The sequence below is a fragment of the Lutjanus erythropterus genome, chromosome 24 (assembly GCF_056507025.1).
Source record: "Lutjanus erythropterus isolate fLutEry1 chromosome 24, fLutEry1.hap2, whole genome shotgun sequence".
Classification (NCBI taxonomy): Eukaryota; Metazoa; Chordata; class Actinopteri; order Lutjaniformes; family Lutjanidae; genus Lutjanus; species Lutjanus erythropterus.
The window spans coordinates 9,694,908-9,716,370 of NC_139340.1; the positions used below are offsets into that span (position 1 = coordinate 9,694,908).

At 38.8% G+C, this 21,463-nt stretch overlaps 1 protein-coding gene across 8 annotated transcripts in view; it reads right to left on the reverse strand.

Moving 5' to 3' along the window:
- The window catches only part of dmd (dystrophin), a 331,517-nt gene that overhangs the window by 201,051 nt on the left and 109,003 nt on the right, over positions 1-21,463 (reverse strand). For all 8 annotated transcript variants that reach the window (XM_084713783.1, XM_084713788.1, XM_084713787.1 and 5 more), the window contains exons 3-5: positions 7,539-7,631; positions 4,152-4,232; positions 3,256-3,348 (exon numbers count right to left, since the gene is read on the reverse strand). In XM_084713783.1, the coding sequence (XP_084569909.1) occupies positions 3,256-3,348; positions 4,152-4,232; positions 7,539-7,631 (267 nt within the window). The remainder of the gene's footprint in view (positions 1-3,255; positions 3,349-4,151; positions 4,233-7,538; positions 7,632-21,463) is intronic.

Below are 21,463 nucleotides of genomic sequence, written 5' to 3' on the forward strand. Positions count from 1 at the left end.
CACACACACAGAAGTGCTCACCGACTGGCATTCATGCCCACACACAAGCAAACGATAACCTCCTGGGTGTAGGAGCCTTTGACAGGCATATCCACATACACACTTCACACACACACATGCTCACCACAATCATGCACACTCAGCCAACACACACACACCTCATTATAGAATTGTGTTTTGCTATTAATCGCGTCATTAAGTCTATGCCAAAACTAGCATGATTGAGACATTAGCATCTATTCAACTTAATGAGGAATGAAATACAATTAAAATGTATTGTAATGTAAGCTATTAAAACCACTGGCTTTACATGAAGTTGGTTTGAAACATCATCACATAGATACTGAACTTTAAACACAGATTAAGGGGAGAAGTGGCCAACAGTGGCGGCATAATGTGCTTCTATGAATTGGCAGAAAGATGAAAGGCGGCGGGAAAAAAAAGACCAGGAGGGAAGGGGGCATCTTGAAAAAAAAAAAAAAAAAAAAAGAACATTAAAGGAAACTTTGGAGCGCCCGGCACTGTTTTTCACTCGCATTAATGCGTCTGGTGGATGCACTTTCCTCCAAAGTTATGATGCTGGATAACTCACTGTGCCTACTCATGTTTTCTGGTCAGAAAAAAACAAAAAAAACAAAGATGATGGTGATGAAAAATTATACTAACTATACATGATTCTTCATCACACTGAAAAGATGTAGGAGATGTTAGGAGAATGCAAACTGCTCATATTTTCTATTTTCTCTCAAATACTAACAACAAATAATTAAAATATTTCAAATTAAACAGGTATTTGAACTGAAATGTATAATTTAAGCCAAGTATACCACCACCAGCTAAGAAACAGATAATGAGGAACTGGTTAATTTTTTCTCCACCTTCATTAAAAAACTTCAAGTCAATAGCAAACAAAATTTTAGAAATGTAAAAACTCTATAATCAAGGACTGGAATATTAAAGATGGTGCAGTAATTGAATTAAATGCGAGGCCCATAACTAAATAATATGGTGTTTTTTATTATGAGAGGAGGCAGATGGAATGTGATGAATTACAGATCCAGTCTTAAGAACTAACAGCTGTAAGTGATTATTTAAAATGATGGTTGCTCCATGAAAGAGTCGGATTTCTTTTCTTTTTTCTACCAGTTTTGTTTATTCATTTTCTCCTTTTTTCATCTTGCATGATAAAATCTAACAATCGTGCAAGAAGGCGTGTACCTGTTCTCTATGTACACGCTACAACTTGGCCACATAGTTCATCTCTATGACATCTATTCTGCCCTTACAGATGTGCCCCTCTGAAACATGCGCTACAACAATATAACCATGTTACAATTACAGTTAGACAACATTTGAGTGTATTTCCACCCTCGTCAAATTACTTTGATTGAAATTACTGTGGAATTTGAAGGAACTGAAAATGTTTTGTAGTCTCGTCCTTGTTTAATTTTGGTATGTCTCCTCTTTAGTGTTTCTGTTCTGTTGACTTCACTGATTATGTTCACCTGTGTCTTGTTATTCTCCTCCTCTCTTGTGTATTTAACCTTGCGTCTGTTCTTTCTTCAGTTGCTAACTTGTCCTCGTCTGTGTGTCTGTACTCTGGTGTTTCTGTGTGGATTTTTTCCCCTGTCTGTTTGTTTGGATTATTTCATTTTCCTGACTTTGATTTTCATTTCACTCCAGTTTGATTTTTTTTTTGCCTTGTTTCCCCTTTTTTGCCAGCTCCAGAAGTTTTTGTGTTTTGTTTTCTAATTAAAACTTTTGAGCTTCACTACTCTTGTTGGAGTCTGCATTTGGGTCTGTTGTCCTCTTCCCTAATTGACAACTCGCGACACTAGTTTGCCAGTCTCCTGACACTGATGGCTGTCTCTCTCACACTTTTTTTAACAATGGCTCTAAGAAATAAGTATCTCACAGACAGATGTACTTCACGTTTGACAGCCATGAGGACTGAATAACAAAGTACAGGAAAATGCAGTTTGGGGAAATTTGAAAGGTGACAGACACTGAATGGAGATCAGAACAATATCTCTCATCATTGTTATGCTGACGGCACACAGCTGAATCTCTCTCTTAATTGTAAAACCCTTATGAAGCCAGACACAGTTCAGAGCCTTAGTGTAATGAAAGAATGGAGACCTCAAATATATCTGAAGACTCTTCAATGGCTTCTCACAAAACATCATTAAAAAGCACCTTAAAACTCCTCCTCTTACTTTTTCCACTTGTCTCGATTTTATACCTTCTATGTTAGTGACACATTTAATAAGCTTATATATAAATAACACTTAAATTGGCACTTCCAGAGTCATAGTTTGATTTATGTTGCAGGTACTGCATAATTTCCCATAGGGATAAAACATTTCTTTCATACCAACTGGAAAACATACTGTGACAATTCACAGTAAATTACATACCTCATACAAAATTATGCAGTGTGGATATGGAACATAACTAAGGCTTTTAAGTAGGTTTTAAAGCCACAGTGTTCTTTTAACTTGAGGCAACTATGTGTACTTTTCTTCTTGCTGCGTTCTGTAATTATTTTTGCTTTGAGTTCCCTGCAATGTGAGTGCTACCTTCACCTTGACAGTTACAATACAGGGAACAGTACAGACACCAAATATCACAGAGGAAAAGATCCAGACAGACACAGAAGGATAATGTGCAGCACTTTGTTCTCGTGATGTGAAACGAAATTGAGTATTGCAGCTATGAAGCAATAGACAGGAGCGATGTATATAAGCCATCTATGTTGCAGCAGATTCAATTTGTGCACCGTGGACAAAGGCAATTTCATCTGGTGTTAAAGTGATGCTTCCTGGTGAGAAAGCTGTGTATTTGATCACCTTGCCATCATGAGTGCAGTAATTTTACTCATTGTAGCTTGTTTATCTTCACAATAAAACTTTGTGTGGCCCTCTAAATGGGCTGCACTGAATATCGTGTAATTACCCAGTAAAGTGGATATACATACAATTTAGAGTTCAGGGAGACTGTGCAGCTCTATTTTCAGTTTTAACAGTGTTTTGTTTGACTCCGTAAATACTCATCAAGGTCAAGGTAAATGAAAGAACATTCAGTCTAAACAGAAACATCTTTCTGAGATGCAGCGGATATTTGCTCCACTTGCAAAAAAAAAACAAAAGTAAAACTTAATATTGTGGGCATTACCAGAATATGAAAAACTCTTATTGCCTCCAAAAAAGCTGCGCAGAGCAGCATGCTGACACACTCACAAAGACATACACACACCTGCCAGTGGAGAATGATGCTCCAGATGAGCCCGAGAATCAGTTTGTGATTCCCATCAACGATGTCTGCCGCTCCGATATTCACCAATTCAACCTGGAGGAGGGGCAAACAGACAAATCTCATTATGGCTTTATTTCTCAGAATACAAGACAGTCTCCTATCTTCCTTTAACTCAGTGGTTCCCAACCTTTTTGGCTTAAGACCCCTTAAAATCAAACAATGTCTATAGACTTAATGTGGACATTAGCAACCATAACTAGGAGCAGCAGCCTGTCAATTTTGTTTAAGCAGTTTGCATGGGACAACAGCAAAAGTGATACTCTGTATTGAAAGAGTTTGGCTGCTCTATTAAACCTTATGTAAGAAAAAGAATAACTTATCTTTCACTTATTTCACCGTCTTCAATGCAAATGCATATTTTAAAATGTGTTGTGTCAAGTAAACCAAATTTATACACCCATCTGGACTAAAATAACCCCTCTCTATGTATAGCAGAGAAATGATACATTACAGAAGCAAACAATGCAGCATGAGAGAAGACGGAGAAAAAGCCAAAGGAGAAGCAAGACAAAAGGGGAAAAGAGCCAGACGAAAAATATGTACACGGAAGAGCGACAGTAACATAAGAATTGGGATAACAAAAACGAGCGACACATGTTTTTCGCAGACAGGAAAGTAAAGACATCCTGAAAGGGCCAAGGTTAAAGGTGTATGGAAATAAACTGAGAGAGGAGGTGGAGAAAATCCTTAAAGGCAGTTTAATTTAAGCACTTCACTGTTTGCTGAGTCTAACCACCAATTTCTTTAATGTATATTAATGAATCCATATATTTAACATGCATAGTCACAGCAGGATAAAGGGAAATCTGTATGTGTCAGTGTACACGTATACTCACATTGTTCTTCTGCAGGATCTGCAGAGCACGGTTGACATTGTTGAGCGAGTGAACACGCGTAAATCCTCTTTCCAACCTCACCTACACACACACACACAAAGCAGACAGAGGAGATTACTGAGGCATAAACAGACCTTGCTCAGGGGCATTCATGAGCGCTACAAACAGCCACATTACAATAAAAGTATGTGTGTCTATTTGTGTGTGTGTGTGTGTGTGTGTGTGTGTGTGCCATTACAATAAGGAGATAGTATCAAACGAAGGACAAAGATGATAATGTTTTTCCATGAGGTAGAAGTAGGGAGGGACAGAGTAGGAGGAAAGGTGGTGGAAAGATGTAAAACAGAGAGAAAGACAAAGAGAAAAAGAAAAGATAGAGGGATAGATTCCAGCAAAAAGACAAAGTGGAGGAGGTAAAGAGAGCCAGAGGGGAGAATTAAAAACGAGGTGGGAGTAGAAGTTTGATTAAGACTGTGGGCTGCACTGGTGTGTGTTTGGGGGGATGGACCAACCTGTTTAGGATTTTAATCTTGGTACTTTTCCCAGTCTTCATTTCCTCAAATGATAATTTTAGCATTTAGGTCAGGAGAATGATTAGTTTTAGGTTAAGCAGAGGTTAATGCTTCATTTGTGCCAGGCAGGATATGGGACAGGAGGCAGAGAGCTGAAAGTTTTCAATGTTCACAACTTGCCAGAATCAGTCAAGTGGACAAACTCCAAATGGCTAGTGTTGCTAATAAAGAATGCAATAAACAAGCTGTATAAACTGTGATCTGCAGTGGAGTTATGACTATATGATCAGCAGTTACTGGCATGGGACAAAAATTTTGTACAATAAAAATCATTTCATTTTTTTGTCTCATGTATCCCCACATCCCCTTTCAGATGAGATCAAGTACTTCTTCACTCTTATTTTGAATTGATGTTAAACTATTTAAAATTTCAATTGTTTATCCATTACCTTAAATTAGCTATACTTCACCATTTATGCATCACATTTAGCAGACTGTTTTACTGTTTATCCATGACTTTAAGCCAACTATTTTTACTGTTTATCCATTACTTTTAGTTAACTATGTGAACTTTTATCTGCTACTTTTAGCAAGCTAAGCTAAGCTAACTGCTGCTCTTTATCATTACTTTTAGCTAACTAATTTTACTGTTCATCCATTATTTTTAGATCACTATTTTAACTCTTATCTATTACTTTTAGCTAGTCAGCTAACTGACTGTTACTGCTTATCCATTACTTTTAATAAACTATTTTACTGTTTACTGTTTTTAGTTAACTATGTGAATTTGCATGTGACTTTTAGCTAACCGCTAGCTAAGTTAAATAACGCTAACTGTTACTCCTTATCCATTACTTTTAGCTAGCGTTAACTATTTTTACTGTTGATCTATTACGTTTAGATAACTATTTTAACTCTTATCTATTACTTTTAGCTAGATCAGCTAACTAACTGTTACTGTTTATCCATTACTTCTAGCTAAATATCTGAACTCTACCTACAATTTTAAGCTAGCTATCTAGCAAACTGTTACTCTCCATCCATTACTTTACTCGGATCACTCACCCATTGGCAACACGTGGCGCACAGGTTTAACAGCAGACTCGTGTTCAAATCAAATCAAATTTCAATATTTGCACATAAATTAATTTACTCCTCTGCCTGCTAACGTCCCTCGTGGTGACTGAAGAAACACTCCCTGGTACAGTGGTTAGGAAGCTCTGGTATTTTGTTTAGCCAGCATTAGCGATTTGTGCAAAGTGGGAGTGTCCTCTATCTGATGATGCTATGGGGGATGCCTTCAGTCAGTATCATCATAATCATAATGAAAAAGTTAATTAAATTATTTTAACAGACTAGTGGAAAGACAGTTTTGGTTCACAAGCCTGATGAACTGAAAAACTTATTAATTTAAAATAATTCTGTGATCAGCTATGATAAAGATCATATAATATTTATAGGTTGAATGTTAAGAGACTGATTATTAATGATTGATTATTAATCAAAAACGTTCTGATAAAGGTTGACTGAACAGACTTCAGTCTCATCATTCTGCAGAGCATCATCATCGTCGCTGTCCAAGGTGCTGATCTTGAGACAGGAGCTCTTTTAACGTCAGATGAGTCTTATTATTTCAAACATTAGTGTTGTTTTAATATCATTTTATTCATCTTCACGATTAATGCCTCAGGTACTGTGCCCTTCTGCACTGCTGTGGCATTTTCTTTTCATCTCGGTCACCTCTCTGCACTGCGGGTCAATTGCACTTGTGCTGATTTGACTTCACACCTGATTGTTGGAACAACAAACCCCGAAGCTCAGCTCAGCCAAAATCCCTCATAAAAGATTCAAATTACCTGTATGTATACATTTTTTTACATGCACTTGTTGAATGCACCTGTTGAATGTTATTTTTCACATGAATTACAGATCTCAGCTGGTATTATTTTGTCCTGCTGAGGGCAAGAAATTGCTGTGTTTATATCACAGGCAATTTTGTGTGTTTGCAGACATGTCTGTATGCCTTGTGTTCATACTTTCTGTGTGTATGCATGCTGTGCCACATTCGCAACATACTATTCAACACTTTTTTCCATTTATTTGGTAATAAGATATGGTAGGGGCCCACAAAAGTGGCTGCAGCTGCACACCTGCCTTACTTGCCTAAATATTATTACTATGAGATGTAAGACAAAAAAAATTCTCTATGCATACAAAGTACCACCAGCCATAAAGGAGATGATGTCATAAAAAAACATGCCAATGTCTTAAGTCATTTTGCACACTATCACACCACCTTTTTGCATCATTTTACGCCATGTAGTCACACAAATCTCGTAGAGAAAAAAATGTCAGGTGGTGTCGTATGAAATTCAGCATATGGAGGGAGTCGGAGTGGATGGATGAGTGAAACACAGGACTTTCACCCAGGTCCTATGACCAAGTTGAATTTTTTAAAACTTTAATAAGTGAGCTGGACTAAAGGACATTAAACTGCACACAACAAAATGTAAAATGCTTGTACTGGACATGTGGAATGTCCTTAAAAGTGCAGCTCTATTTATACACCATCTTATGTGGTCACTTCATCCAATAATGCACCAAAGAAGAGAGCATGTCAGTTGCATCCATCAGTTCCAAATTAAGAATAAGAACACATAAAAAGCAAAGATTATATACAGTAACCCTGCCTTCTGGACAAGTAGAGCTGTTTCATAAAGCAGTTCTGTTTCTCTTAAAGGCAAAAGATGTCAGCCATCTGCACTGGATCTCCTTCTGGTTTGTTTCTCTGCTTGTGGATATGTGTGTGTGTGTGTGTGTGTGTGTGGCTGTTTATACATTATTCTGCTGTGTCTGGGTGTGTGTGTATTCATACCAGCTCATGTCCTGACAGCCCCTCCAGCAGCTCCAGCAGGCGTCGTCCATCACACAGGTCTGAGAACAGATCCTCCACAGGTGGTTTCCCTGTCTGAAACACACATACACATGCAGTTATCAATTCAGCTGCATATATTAAAATAAAATATAATGAGCATTGCCAGGATCAGCATGTTTATTTGTTAGGATCCCCATTAGTGTGTGTGCCCTGAAGCAAAGCTGGTCTTCATGGGGTTCATACAAACATTTAAAACATACGTCTAAAAACAAATATAAAACCTTACAACAAGGTTAACAGAGGTGGGAAGTCACTAAGTATAAGGAGCTTTACTCGAGTACTTTTTACTTTTAGTCCCAGCATTTTAACACAAATATCTGAACATTTTCAAAACAGGCTTTTAAGTTTAATTAGTGTTAATCTGTGTGTTGCGTCTTCCCAACATCAAGGCAGTATTCAGCCTAAATGGATGAACACATAGAAAAGACAATTCCTTGAAGTATCAATCACGGCATATCACAGATGTAACGAGGTAAAAAATGTCTTAAAATACTGACAAAGATGTAACAAGACAAAAAAGATGTAACAAGACAAATAAAATATCAAAAAGTGAGAAAATGGGGAAAATTTTCACTTTTATTCTTTGAGTACATTTCAGAGTCTGCACTTTTTGCAGAAGTTGAATCAGTACTTCTACCCGAGTCTTTTTTGTACACAAGTATCTGTACTTATACTTAAGCAAAGACTGTGTGTACTTTGCCACCTATGACGGCAAGATTTTTACAGTCTCCACCGCTGCAAAAGCAGAACTATCGACTTTAGAAACAGCTAAACTTGGACTGGGAACAACTGCAGGGTGTGATATGAGGTCAATTTTCTTGTTCCATGTACAGGTCAAAGGCTCAATCCCCATGCTGGAAACTCTGCTCCTCATTTGCCAAAACCCATGTCAAGAGTTGTAAGGAGTATAGAGAGAGACATCTCTTGAGTAATCACAAACCAGCGCTGCGTTAAATGTGAAGATAGCAGTTAATACCCAAGAGGTTGCTCTTTATCAGCGCTGATAAGTCAAGGATTACAAGTGAGCAGTTACTACATGGAAAGTGCTGCAGGCTGAAGGCAGTGGGTGTCTTTTCTGGGCCTTCACAGCAGCCAGGACGGAGGAACTGAAGAGCTAATTTTAATTTATAACCAACCTCGTTCAAAACATAGCCTATTTTTTTAAAAAGTATTACCAGTTCAAGTACAAGTCATGCAATTATTCAGCACTTAACTGTGTTTTTAAAGGTATGCAGCTTCAAGGCGCAACTGGATCTGAGCAATATAATCCAATAAACATAAATAAAACCATAATGCAACAATACCCCGACTCTAAAATACCCTAAAACATCAGCAGCCGGAGGAGAGAGCACATATTTTCCTTGCTGATGCCTAGTTTGGGAACTGTTAATAAAAAAGGAGTTCTGGGAATGAAGAGCTGTTTGCACGTTTTTGTTGAATCCATTTACACAGACACGTGTGTGCCAGCGCCTCCATCTACGGAAAAGGACAGGCTGACCTGAGTGCACAAATGGTCACGTTTGAGAGCCTTACTGTTTGTACATCAGTGCTCCATGATATACAGCATCCAAAGCATGCAGGCGCTGAGGAGGTGCAGCACATCTTTTACCTTGTCTGCCTATAACCTGCCAAACTGTCAAAAAAAAGAGTACCTAATCACTTCTGGTCTTCTGTTTAATCAGTATAATTGCAAAATCAAAACCATTGTTACAATAATGAAACATTTATTATTAAAATATGAAAGTCGTGGAATAAAAACATGAACATTTGCAAGCTTTTGCGAGCCTTTTATCACAGAGATGTGACAGGAAACGAGAGATGACAGTGTCTTTCATGTGTCAAGCTGAGCCGAATATAGCCTAACTTTTTGTCGGAAACCGCCCAAATATATCCCAAAATATCCCAATCTGCACAATAGACCTTTTTTGTCGCAGCAGCCATCTTAACATGAATAGTAGGGTAAACACAGGTATCATCAGCGATACATTACGCTTCAGCGGGATCTTATTTTGTAGGCTGTCAGTTAATAATGGCTGTGCTTATCCCACAATTTCGTACACAGAAATTTTAAGCTTTTATTTTCCCTTTATGTCTCACATATATTTTCACCACAGTCACCTCCGCAGGGCCACAGCTCTTAACTTGAGGCTGATCAATTACTTCAATTTAACTTGGATATTGCAAATGACCTTCACATGCACACGGTTTATTAGAGGTGTCATAACAGATTTAAGATCAGCTAATCAGACTAATTTTTCGGCAACACTTGATTTAGCATGGTAAGCGGCGCGATGATATTATTTAAAATTTGAGAAAAAGTCTACTGAAGTAAGTAATTATGAGAAAGTGTAAGAAGAATTGGTGGAGACAGGAGAGGGTGAGGACACAGACAATAAGTAAGCAAAGTACACGCTGAGGAATACAAGAACTGAAGAACTAGAACCAGAACGGGTTCTTCAGTTTGTCCGTTTTTGTTTCCTGGGAGGTTTTACAAAGGTTCCACTTTCGGAACCCTTTCGAAGAGTTCACTTAAGGTTCCACCCAGAACCCTATATGAGAGGTTCTACAGAAAACCTTTCGATTTCCATTAGGTGCTAATGAGAATTTGAGAGTTTAATTTTTTAAAATTTCACCTTTAATTAACCAGGCAAGTCATTGAGAACAAATTCATCTATCTAGAACCCACTCAGGGGGGTCCAAATGAGAACTCTTTCATATTATGGTCCTCAGAACTCTTGAAGAAAGAGTTCTTCAAGGATTTCAATCCTTAAAGAACTCTTTCTTCCAAAAAGGGCTCTTCATTTTACCTAATCTTACAAAGAACCCTTGACAAACCAAGCAGATGGTTCTTGGCAGAACCTCAGCCCTTCAGGAACAACCCTTTTGGAACTCTTCTTTCTAAGAGTGTAAAGATCCACAGCTTTTCTTCCGTATGTTTCCGCAGCAGCATCATGTACAAACGACATCATGGATCTTTCCTGCATTATTACCGTCCTCGTTACCGTGGCAGAAACCTCCTCTCCTGCATCCATCATGCATTATTACAACAATGGCTGCCATGTAGATGTCCCCACTGCTGCATCGAAAATGCATTAACACCAGCAGTGAGACAGAAAGAATGAAAGAGAGCACTAGAAATGACCCAGAACTGAAAAAAATAAACACAATATGGAAAGAAAACTGGGGGAAAAAAAGGGAAAAAAATCACTTTACTATAATGAAGAAATTTAGTTATCAATCTTCTGAGAAACAACCTCTTCCTATCAGTGTCTCATTTTCTCACATTTTCCTTCTTTGTTCTCGTCTCCCACACACACTCCTCCTCTCACATCTCATTCTCTTATTCCTCTCCCTCTCGCTGCCTATCTTTCTCTTTTTCCATCCCTCTGCCCTCGACCTACGCCTCTCGGCATTGTCCTGAGACTCGCCGTTATTGAGTCATCCTCACACCAGGGCTGTGTGAGTGCGTGTGTGTGTGTGTGTGTGTGTGTGTGTGTTGGGAGAAGATGTATTACTCGAATGGCTTGTGGTCAGTGCATGGGCGTAGGTGATAAGTGAAGAAACCTCAGATAAACACAGATAAAAGAAAAGGAAACAAGGCAGAAGAAGACAAAAAAAAGGAAGCATAAGCACATTTTAGTATTGCTACACTGGGAAAACAGTGCACACACACACACACACAAACAAACACTGCCCACACACACCTGTTAAAAATCTCTCTTGTCCATTTAGCGACGCCCTCCTTCATATTTCCAGTACTCTACAACAATAAACACGGTTCTTCAGGTGTTCTCTGGGCTGAATTGATGTTCCCGTAATTACAGCTCTCAGAGGATCCACTTGAACCTCAGAAGCTGGTCTGTACTTATAACTGAAGAATCATCAAAAGTGTGCGCAACACACACAGAGACACACACACACAGAGACACAGACACGCACCCAAGGTGCTCAAAAGACTCCATCCAGAGCAGATGTTTTATCGATTTCACAGCTAATCGAATCCAAATGTTTTCTATTCTTCTTGTTGATTTCTCGGCTGTTTGAGTGAATGAATGCTTGAAGGAGACTGCAGCATTTTCTGGTGTCCTTCGATCAAAAGACACTCAAGTACCGTTAAACAAGACAAGCTGCATGGACAGCTGCACTGAAGGACCCCGGTCTCTGTCCTGCATTGAAAACATTGTCTGACTGAAATCACTCTCATACAGGAGGCAACCATGTGATAACCAACCTGAAGACCACTGCTTAGAGCAAATTTGTGCTTTTTTTGATCTACATAGAGCAGGAGTCAGCAACATTTACCATCAACAGAGCCCTTTTTGTCCAAAAAAAGAGTAAAAAATCTGTCTGGAGCTGTCCTTATTCTCTATTATCCTCTGTGATTTTTCTGTCTTTGGATTTGGCACCGATCAATGGACATACCACACACATTTCCGTCCCCTTTTTTCCTTTGGTGTGGGCTACACGTCTCTTTTACAATTGGAGAATGCGAGAATCACTTTAGGCCAATAACAATAAGTGAAAATTAAAATGTTACAAAAATAACAATTATTGATTTTGGTTTATGTTTTTTTGTCAAAGACATGCAGCAAACGGGCTGCAGGTGGGAGTCAAATTGGCAGCTGCTGACGTCCCCAAATCTCTTGTTTTGGCCATAATCCAAAAATATTCAGTTTACTGTCATAGAGAAGTGAAGAAACGAGCACATTTCCCATTTAATACTTGAAAACAAACCTCAGTCAAGCTTCACTGCAAAACAAATCTGGTGAAAATTGATGACCTTATTCAAAAGATATTGAAAATTAATCTCACTGAATATCTCACTATCAAACCTAAAACTCTTTTTTTTATTCTTTTTTCCTTTATCCTTCCACCTCAATCAGAAAAAAGTCACGCTGCTTTGGTTAATAACAGTTCATGTCAATGCAGGAACAATACTCAACTAAATTCGATTGACACCAGAGAAAAACTCAGAATCTGAGAAAGAGCCAGATTTGAATACAGACCACCTTTTCTAAACAGATTCATGGATGTTTATTCTTGAGATCGATGATGACTATGTTGCATGACTCTGACCTAATTTTTTGGACAAACGTCACAATTAAATTCTGATGCTGTTCATATCTGAATAATGTATTTGCATTCATAAATCCCTGGGTTGCACTGTGACATCTTGTTCTGCTGAAATCGCTTTGGTACGCTTGAGGAATTGAGTGATTTCTAGCAAGGTCTCCTTCTCCTTTGTTTGGATAAAAACCACTGCTGCTGCACTAAAAAACACTAAAGCACACCCCTTCTTATGAATTAGGGGACTATACTGGAAAATTTGACCATGTTGTGACTGCTTCAGGTGAAAATGTCGAAATTAAGTATACTTTAAAATACCAGCGTGCATATTAAAACAGCTTCATTTTCCACACAATGGAATACAAAATGCAAATGGAGGAGTTACTCACAGTTGATTAAAAATTAAAAAATTGTGGGTGGTGGAGCGTCCCCTCTGGCAATAAATCCTCTGAGGGGAAAATGTTTTATTGCCATTTGTTAAAAACACAATTTCCATAATTTAGTACAAGACAGTAAAGAACATCCACTGCTTGTATACCGACTCTCACAGTTGTGCACAGTCAGCATCAGCACAAAGTGTGTTGTACAGTCTGGCAGGACATTATATAGAAGTTTTCAGTCACTGATCAACACGGGACCGCTTTAAAGAGGAACTGCGCCCGCTCTAATAATCTGGCTTGTTCAAGTAACTAAGCTGTCTCACAGTGATGTGCCGGAGCATTATGGCACCAGGCTACATCACAGCTGGGCGTGGTCATGAGTCCAACAGAAAACGCAGATGTGATGGTCAGAGTTTCCAGTGGCCTATAAGTGTCAGTGCAGTTTTATATTTCCTTTAGTTAAATATGCATTTATGCCACCATTATTTTGTAAAGAACATAATGTTACAGCAATATTTTCTGATGTGAAACACAGTATACCTCAGGGCTCTATTTACGGCCCTCTGTTTTTCTCTATATATTCAACTTATCTGCCGCTGTGGTATAAATTTCCTTGGCTACACTGATGATACTTTCCAGCTCCTAAATTTTGATAAGATTAAGATGCTGGTCATTTTGACAGAAGCTCTCGACAAATGCGTCAGCCCTCAAAGTTTAACAGCCAAGGATCTTAGTGTTTCATTTGATCTACTCTCTCCTTTGATCAGCACATTAAAGAAATCACCAGGATCGTTTTTTCCACTCCAGCTAAAATTAGGCCTTCTCTATCCCTGGCTGAGGCACAGACCCTAATTCCTGCCTTTGTTCCATCCAGACTTAATTACTGTGTCTGCTCTGCCTCGTGCTACTACGATAAAACAGACATAATAACCAATTTTATTATAATGGGTTATTTGCTAGATTGATGAATGTAGGAAATACCATTCAGATGATGTGTTAAGACACTCTGGCTCACCTTACCTGCTGCTGTCATTGCTGATTGATTCTTCCAAAAATACATAAATAAATAATACAAAAATAAAGCCTTCTTGATGTACCAAAACAGTGAGGCTGTAGTATTTGGGGTAACATGAAGGGCAGACTGTTCCCTGCATCTGCCAACAAATAAGTGTGAAATCACAGGCTGCTCCTGAAACACGCTCAGCCCTGATTTGTTTTAGCACTTCTGTATCTTTTTATCTTCTTCCAACACAAACCGGGATTTGCATCCACACACGGCAATACAAACACACACCGTCCCTGACTAACTATTGTGTGCATAGGGCAGAACTGATCAGGACAAACCTGCACACACAAACACACGAGCTCCTTTTCATTTTCAGCAAACAGTGATGGCCATGAGTACAATCACCTCTACTAGCATGTGACCGGAATGCCAAACCGACACCGCTGACTCATTTCTCGTGTTTGTGTGCGCGCGCGTGTGTCTGTGCTAGTATTTCAATCTTTCCGAAACTTCTTCTAAGACACACAGACACGGATGAATCACTCTGTCCTCCAAACTGAGGACTGTTAGTCTTTTCTCACCTTGAAAGATCTGTGTCATGTTATAACTTCAATTAAATGACAGAACATCACAGCTATGATAAGGACGTGTAGTCTGTCTGAATTCTTCCTTCCCCTTGTCTCTCTCAGTTGCATGTGAAAGTGTATCTGTGTCTGTCACAGTCCATTTATTCCTGCACTTTTGCGAGTGAGGGTACACTGCACTTGACTATCAACTCTACTGTAGATTACAGCTTAGGCCGAGTAAGTATAGCTGCTTTTTGCGGCGTCCTGACACTCATCGCCCACGCTCAGCAGCAAGCCTGAGAAAACTATTGCAAACACTTGTGTGACATCGAAATTCTTGTTTGTCATCCTATATAATTAAACTGAAAGTTGGCGCTCGGCGATGACAACAAACCAGACGTTTAAAGACACAATATAAGGCTGTGATTAACAATTATTTTCATTATCAATCATTTCTTTGTTAATTTTAACCTATAAAGAGTCAGAAAGTAGTGAAACGTGCTCTGAAGCCAAGAGCGGTTTTGAAAATGTTTGTTTTGTTTGACCAACGGCCTTCAGCCAGAACACGCTCGGTTTATTACCACAAAAGACAGCTGGGAACTAGAATTTGGAGAGCCAAAAGCGTTTAAAAGAATAAGTTAAAAATAATAACGGTGACACCTACTAAAAACTGAAAAACAAATGCATCGTGGGATGCTTTGGCGCTGTGTTGGACAGCCTGTTTAGTAGGGGTGTAACAATAAACTACCATCTGTATGTGTTTATTTCACAATATGGATCCTCAGATTAATACTAGAAAGAGACAGAATCTACACTGGGAGTTGTTAGAAATCATTTAAACTGCTTCATTTTCTGTGTTTAATTGTTCTCCTGACATCTATATCGATCATATAAGTGTCTGAAAAGTTAGCTGCTTACAAAATATGAAAAATAACATAATATTCTTGAACCGTGTGCCTGAATTAATCTAATATTAAGCAGGATTTCAAGGATGGTCTGTGCCAGGATGAAATGACTGAGAAGAATGCATCAGTGGGGAGGAGGTGAAGAGGGTTGCCAGTTCCTTGAAGTTCACATGTCCGAGGACCTGACCTGGAGTCTGATCACCTCCCATCTGGTCAAGAAGGCCCAGCAGCACCTGAGGACCCTGAGGCGCAACAGACTTCTCCAAAAACTACTGATCAACTTCAACCACCGTACTGTTGAGAGTATCTTGATGCACTGCTGTACAGTCTGCTGCTCTGGTTGCAGAGTTGCAAACAGGAAGGACCTGTGATGGATAAATAAAACAGCGCAGTGGATAGCCGGGCCGTCTCCTCAGACAGGTCTCTAACATCATGGGAGATCCCTCACACCCCAGAACCCTCACTCCCACATGTACAACAAACCCCAGCTGCTAAAGCAAAAGTACAATAACTGAGTCTACAGATATTATTGTATTTTATTCTGTGCACCATATTTATATGTCTATTTATATTTATATAAACATATATCCTTCATTAGTGGAGTGGAGTGCTTGCTGCCAAACCAAATTTTGTTGTGTTTAAGATGCAATGACAATAAAAAAAATCTAATCAAATCTAAAAGGAAAAAAAATCCAAATCAAATGCTTGCATAGCATGCTTCCATTAGTCATCTTGGAAATCTAATATGACTTCACTCCAAAGATAATCACAATGAATTTGCTCAAATATTAGTAGGGAGATGTCCCTGTTGTTCATATGCAAAACTACACAATTGCAGGATTTGTATTTCGTAATAACATTTTTTAAAAAAAGGAAAGCACTAGGTTTAACCTAAGTCTGAATAAAAACTACGTAACTGTTAATGGCCCAGGTGGAAATGAGTATAATGGAAATAGAAAAGTGTGAAAACACAAGAACTGTGAAAATGCATTGGGCTACAGTGATTTTTCTTTAAAAACAGGAGGCTGTGTACATTATGAGAGAAGGTATAGATGCACAAAGCTGGTCAAAGTATCTATGATTTAAAAGACAGTAAGAAAGTTATTAACAAAACTCTGAAAAGCTCTCTTGGCAACTCGACCAATACAACAGCTTGGTCAGTGGCCCTGCGCTTCAAATTATAATCAATGCAACATCTGGGTGGACTTTCACAGTAAGGGCACAAATACTGCTTGGTTAGGGTGAGGAAAAGATCATGTTTTGAGTTAAAATAAATACATTAAGTTAAGTTAACATGCGTAACTGGGTGAAAGTCCCGTTTGTTTGACCCGTCCATCCACTCCACCTCCAGACATGATGCAAGCGGCATGGACAGCATCATAGTTTGAAGGACAGGGGCGCTGACCAAGCTGCCATATTTGACGTGTTGGGCATGAGAACAGACTGGTTCACAGGTTTCAACATCAGATCATGAGGTGAAAATGGCATCCAAAAAGATTTATTCTGCACTGCACAACTAATGTGGTGAAACTGATGAAAAGTTGAGGATGAATCTTGCTCTTTTTTATTTTTTTCTAAATGTTCACACTGAAAAAAATGGACATCTTTGCATCCAGATGTTGATTATTATAGTTGTGAGGCAACACATATGGGACATCAAGCATTACAACCATTCTAACAAACATCACAGCGTATTTTATACAGAAGGACTGAAACACAAAAGCAGCAACAATAATAGAAGAAAATTCTGCCCTCAAACTATAATCCACAAGAGAGCTGAAACTGATCAGATTTCAGGAAGTCACAGTATTACAAAGGTTTGTTCTGGTTCTCCGAGCTGATATTGTGACATTGCAACAGAAACAACTATCCAGACTGGTAGCAGCATGAGGCAGAGTGTGTAACTATGTGAAAGAGCATCTTCAGCTGACCAACATTTATCACACAGAGGTGAGGCTTCACATCCTGGGGAGTCCTGCTGCTTTGAGAACCAGCAGTTCCTGTTTACGCTGCACAGACATGAAAGAAAAAGACTGCATCTGATGATTATCTGCCAAAAATTGTTAGAAAAACCTACTTTTTCTGCGATTTTTGTAGAAAATCGTGTCAACTGTGTAGCATGTAAAGAAAAAGTTATGTTACTGCAAATATTCAGATGTTGTTTAAGTGGATTATCTGTTAATTTTAATGTCCCTTTTTCTAAAATCAAAAACTAAATAACACAACTCTAGTGAGAGGACGCTGTGCATGTCACTTTCTGTGCCAACAGTTTGTCTATCGTCCACCATCAGCGATGAAAACAAATCAAACACAGGCATGTTTTAAGATGTCAGCGTCTGTAATTGAATTTCCTAACAGGTCCTCTTGGGTGACTTGACGCTGAATTACAAAGAGGAAAGATGCCACTAAAGATGGCACAAAAGTCGCACAATCAGACGTGAGGACAGGAGCCAGTTGAGAGGAAGACAACCTTGCATTTTAGTGATTTAGCGAACAGCCAAGTGAAAGGATCTCTCCATGCAAATTGCATCTCTTTCAGCCGACCACATATCCTGGAAGTGTCTGGATTTCACAGAGATAACAGTCGACGTGACACATTTAACGGTGACGTCTTGTTTTCGGCTGGCGGGAGCCGCTGGCAGATGAATGGATGAAAGCCGTGAGTCACCGCTGACAGAAAACATCATGTCTGACTGAACAGACTCTTTGTGTTCGCATCATAGAAAAGAATTAAGAGAATTATTGATGTTACAAAGTTTGAGTCCAGACACTTGGGCCCTAAAAGCCCTGGGGTCCACATTTAATTTAATTAAAATAACATTTAATTAAATTGTCACAAGCTAATTGAAACAACAGCCAACCCGAGGCCAGGCTGCATGCCAGCATAGGAGAGCTGGTTGGTCTCTTAGGCAAAATATAATTAAGATGCCATGTGTATTCTACTGGGCGCCATGTACTTGATGAATACACTTTTGTATAGAGGATGGGTCACAGAGCCAAACATCATGATTAACATGTTACTGCAATTTTACATTTAATATAATGCAATTTTACATTAGTTATCTTGTGCAGCAGAACTTTTTAGTACTTTCAATGTCCTTCTAAATACTATTGTTATTCTATAGGCACTATTTTTGCGATAATTCTTACCTTATATTTAATACTCTGTTGTTATTTTTGCTACAATAATTTTGGAGTAATCTCTGGCACAGAAATTTTCTTTAAGGATTAAAAAAATGTAGTCTTATTTGTGAGGTCAAAGTAGTTGGCAAAGCATTAATGGAAACTTGAAATGTAATTTATTCACTTTCATTCATCAGAATTCACCCAAAACTGCTCTATTTTCTGTGTTAAGTCACTAGTAATTCAATTAAACAATCACTTTATGTATGCAGTTCTGTTTTGCCCAGCCCTGCTTCCTAGAAATTACCTTCATATAACTACTTTGCAGACCAAATTATGTTTTCTATTAACATAATGAGGAAATGTTGTTAATTTATGTGTCTGGTCTGAAAGTCTGGATGGCTCTGAAATGCTGCGGGGACGAGGTACGTTTGTTGGCTAACCTGAATGTTCTCTTCACAAAAACCCAGTGGGACTTTTGGAAGTGAAAAGCTAATATGAGACTACAAACGAACTATAACACAGTCAACCTCTGTAGTCTCGTTTAGCCGCCTTATTCAAGGCGTCAAACAAAAACACAGCTGACTTTGAGATGAGGGAACCTTATTCCTGCAGCACTCAACACCAGCAGCCCGACTCAGAGGTTCTCAGATGGTTGTGGGGAATAAAATCAAAAACAAAAGATGAATTGCGGCCAGCGGCATGGAATGAGAGCCAGGAAGCATCTCTCAGGAGGCCTCAATGTAATAGCCACCTCACTAATGGGTAATCCATGGCGCTGTCGTCGGTGCTGAATTAGCAGACAAGTTTGTAATTGTGCCTCTTTTTCACGGTCCCACCTTTCTGCCTGTTTCGTCCTGAGTGTGTGATTTTCTAAACTATATATACACAATAAATGCTCAGTTCTAGAATAGTTAAGTGTTTATTTTCACTCAGATCTTTGTGGATGCTTAATGAGAAACTAAACTTTCAGATAATTTATGTAGTAAAGCAAGTTTCCAGAGAATCTGGACGAATCTGCAGGATTTATGAAATCAGAAGTAGTTTGGTCCATATGTGGAGACCTCCAGTCCACATGGAGTAGGAAGAGACTTTTTACTGAGAGAATTGTTGTGTCCTGGAGGGAATTTTTTTTAAAATGAGAAATATTTACATATTCACAGCTTCTGGATTTCTTTTAATGAGGTGGAAGCAGGGATGTAGTTATATATGATTTCTAGTTAAGTAAAAGTTTTGGTAGACAAAAAAACCATTTCTTTCCTGCACCTACCTGTTTTTTTTTTCTCTTTTGTCAGCCCGACTTCAGGTTTTTTAAAGATTTTATTTCCATGAAGTCTTTTTGTTTGCAGCCGTCTGCAGCTCTTACAAAGAATCGTCAAATGCATCCGTATATATCTAAGCTTAGACTGAAAGCAAACCTGATGTATTCTTCTCACAGAAAGTATTGGAAACATGAATTCTAGGTGGTTATCTTCAACTGCACCTCAGCTTTCATCTTCACTGAGGACATATGAACAAGCAGGCAAATAGAAAAGAGGGCAGCTGTTTATCTGATACTTCAGAATTCATTACAGAATAACTGTCTATAAAAAAAAAAAACAAAGAAACGAAAGACAGCTTTAAAGTTTCTTAAGACAAGATGTAAAGTGAGATGCTCTACAGAGGTGAGCTGCACTGCAGAATGCTATCAGCGATTTCACAGGCGGGAAGCTGTGAAACGTATCTATTTAATTCATATCTCCGAGTCTCTCTGTGAGCTACAAGTGAGCAGGAATTACAAATGCAGATACACACACCGAAAAACACACACATGCTCAGACATTTTCCAGTCAAGGGTATTTCTAATTGTCGTCCCCAGACAGATTTTTACATGACTCTAAGCAGCAGCATTTAACACGGTGTCTGGCGTGTGTGTCCTTTAGATCAAAATTCAACAGATTCAGATGCTCCCATCGCCTCCAAATGTGTATTTTCCAGATTAGGTGACTCATGGCTAAATCACAAGATTTCACGCAGATTTCAAGCTTTTGTTGTACAACTAAACAGAACATGTCAGCCACAATAATAAACCTTAAAATCCTACCTTGAGGTGGTTCTATTCTACTCATTTTTGAGCCAATTAAAACAAACATTTAAGGTTCTTGTTGCTGAAAGTAAAGAAGAGAAGCTAATTGATTTGTGCCACCAAAGAGAAAAAAAAAATGCTTCCAAGGAGAGACACAATGCTGTCCTCGACTGTCCAACACAAACACCTCAAGGAGAAATAAACAGAAGGGATATATATTTACATTATCATATATATTGTGCCTGCACAAAGGCAAGAAAAGCTGTAATGTAGGAGTGGCTGGCTGAATTACCATGAGACAGTATTGCTGGAGGCTACATTATGTTTAGACTGTGCTTAGTTACAAATGCACGCAGAAAAAAAGAGAAAAGGAGAAGAAATTTGAATGAATGAGTCACAGCTGATTTGTGTTTTACAGTATGAATAACCGCCTCACTGAGAATCACGAAGTAAGAATCTCTACATGTGATTTTCCATGCAGGATTACAATTACTCGCGGAGACGAACGTTAAAGCGATGCGTCATCTGAGCATTTTCAGACCAGTCACTTGTCTTCCTGTCAGCGTGACTCCCACAAGTTGTTCCTTGGGCAATTCACTCAAAAGACAAAAATTGGTCAGCAACAAAAGCGTTGAAAGTAGCCGTCAGAGATGGTTTATAACAGTCCCGAGGGGGAAAAATTCACATATCGGGCTGTAAGTTGCCATCACTGGTGAGCAATGACAGAAAGGTGTTTAACTGTCAGATTTAATT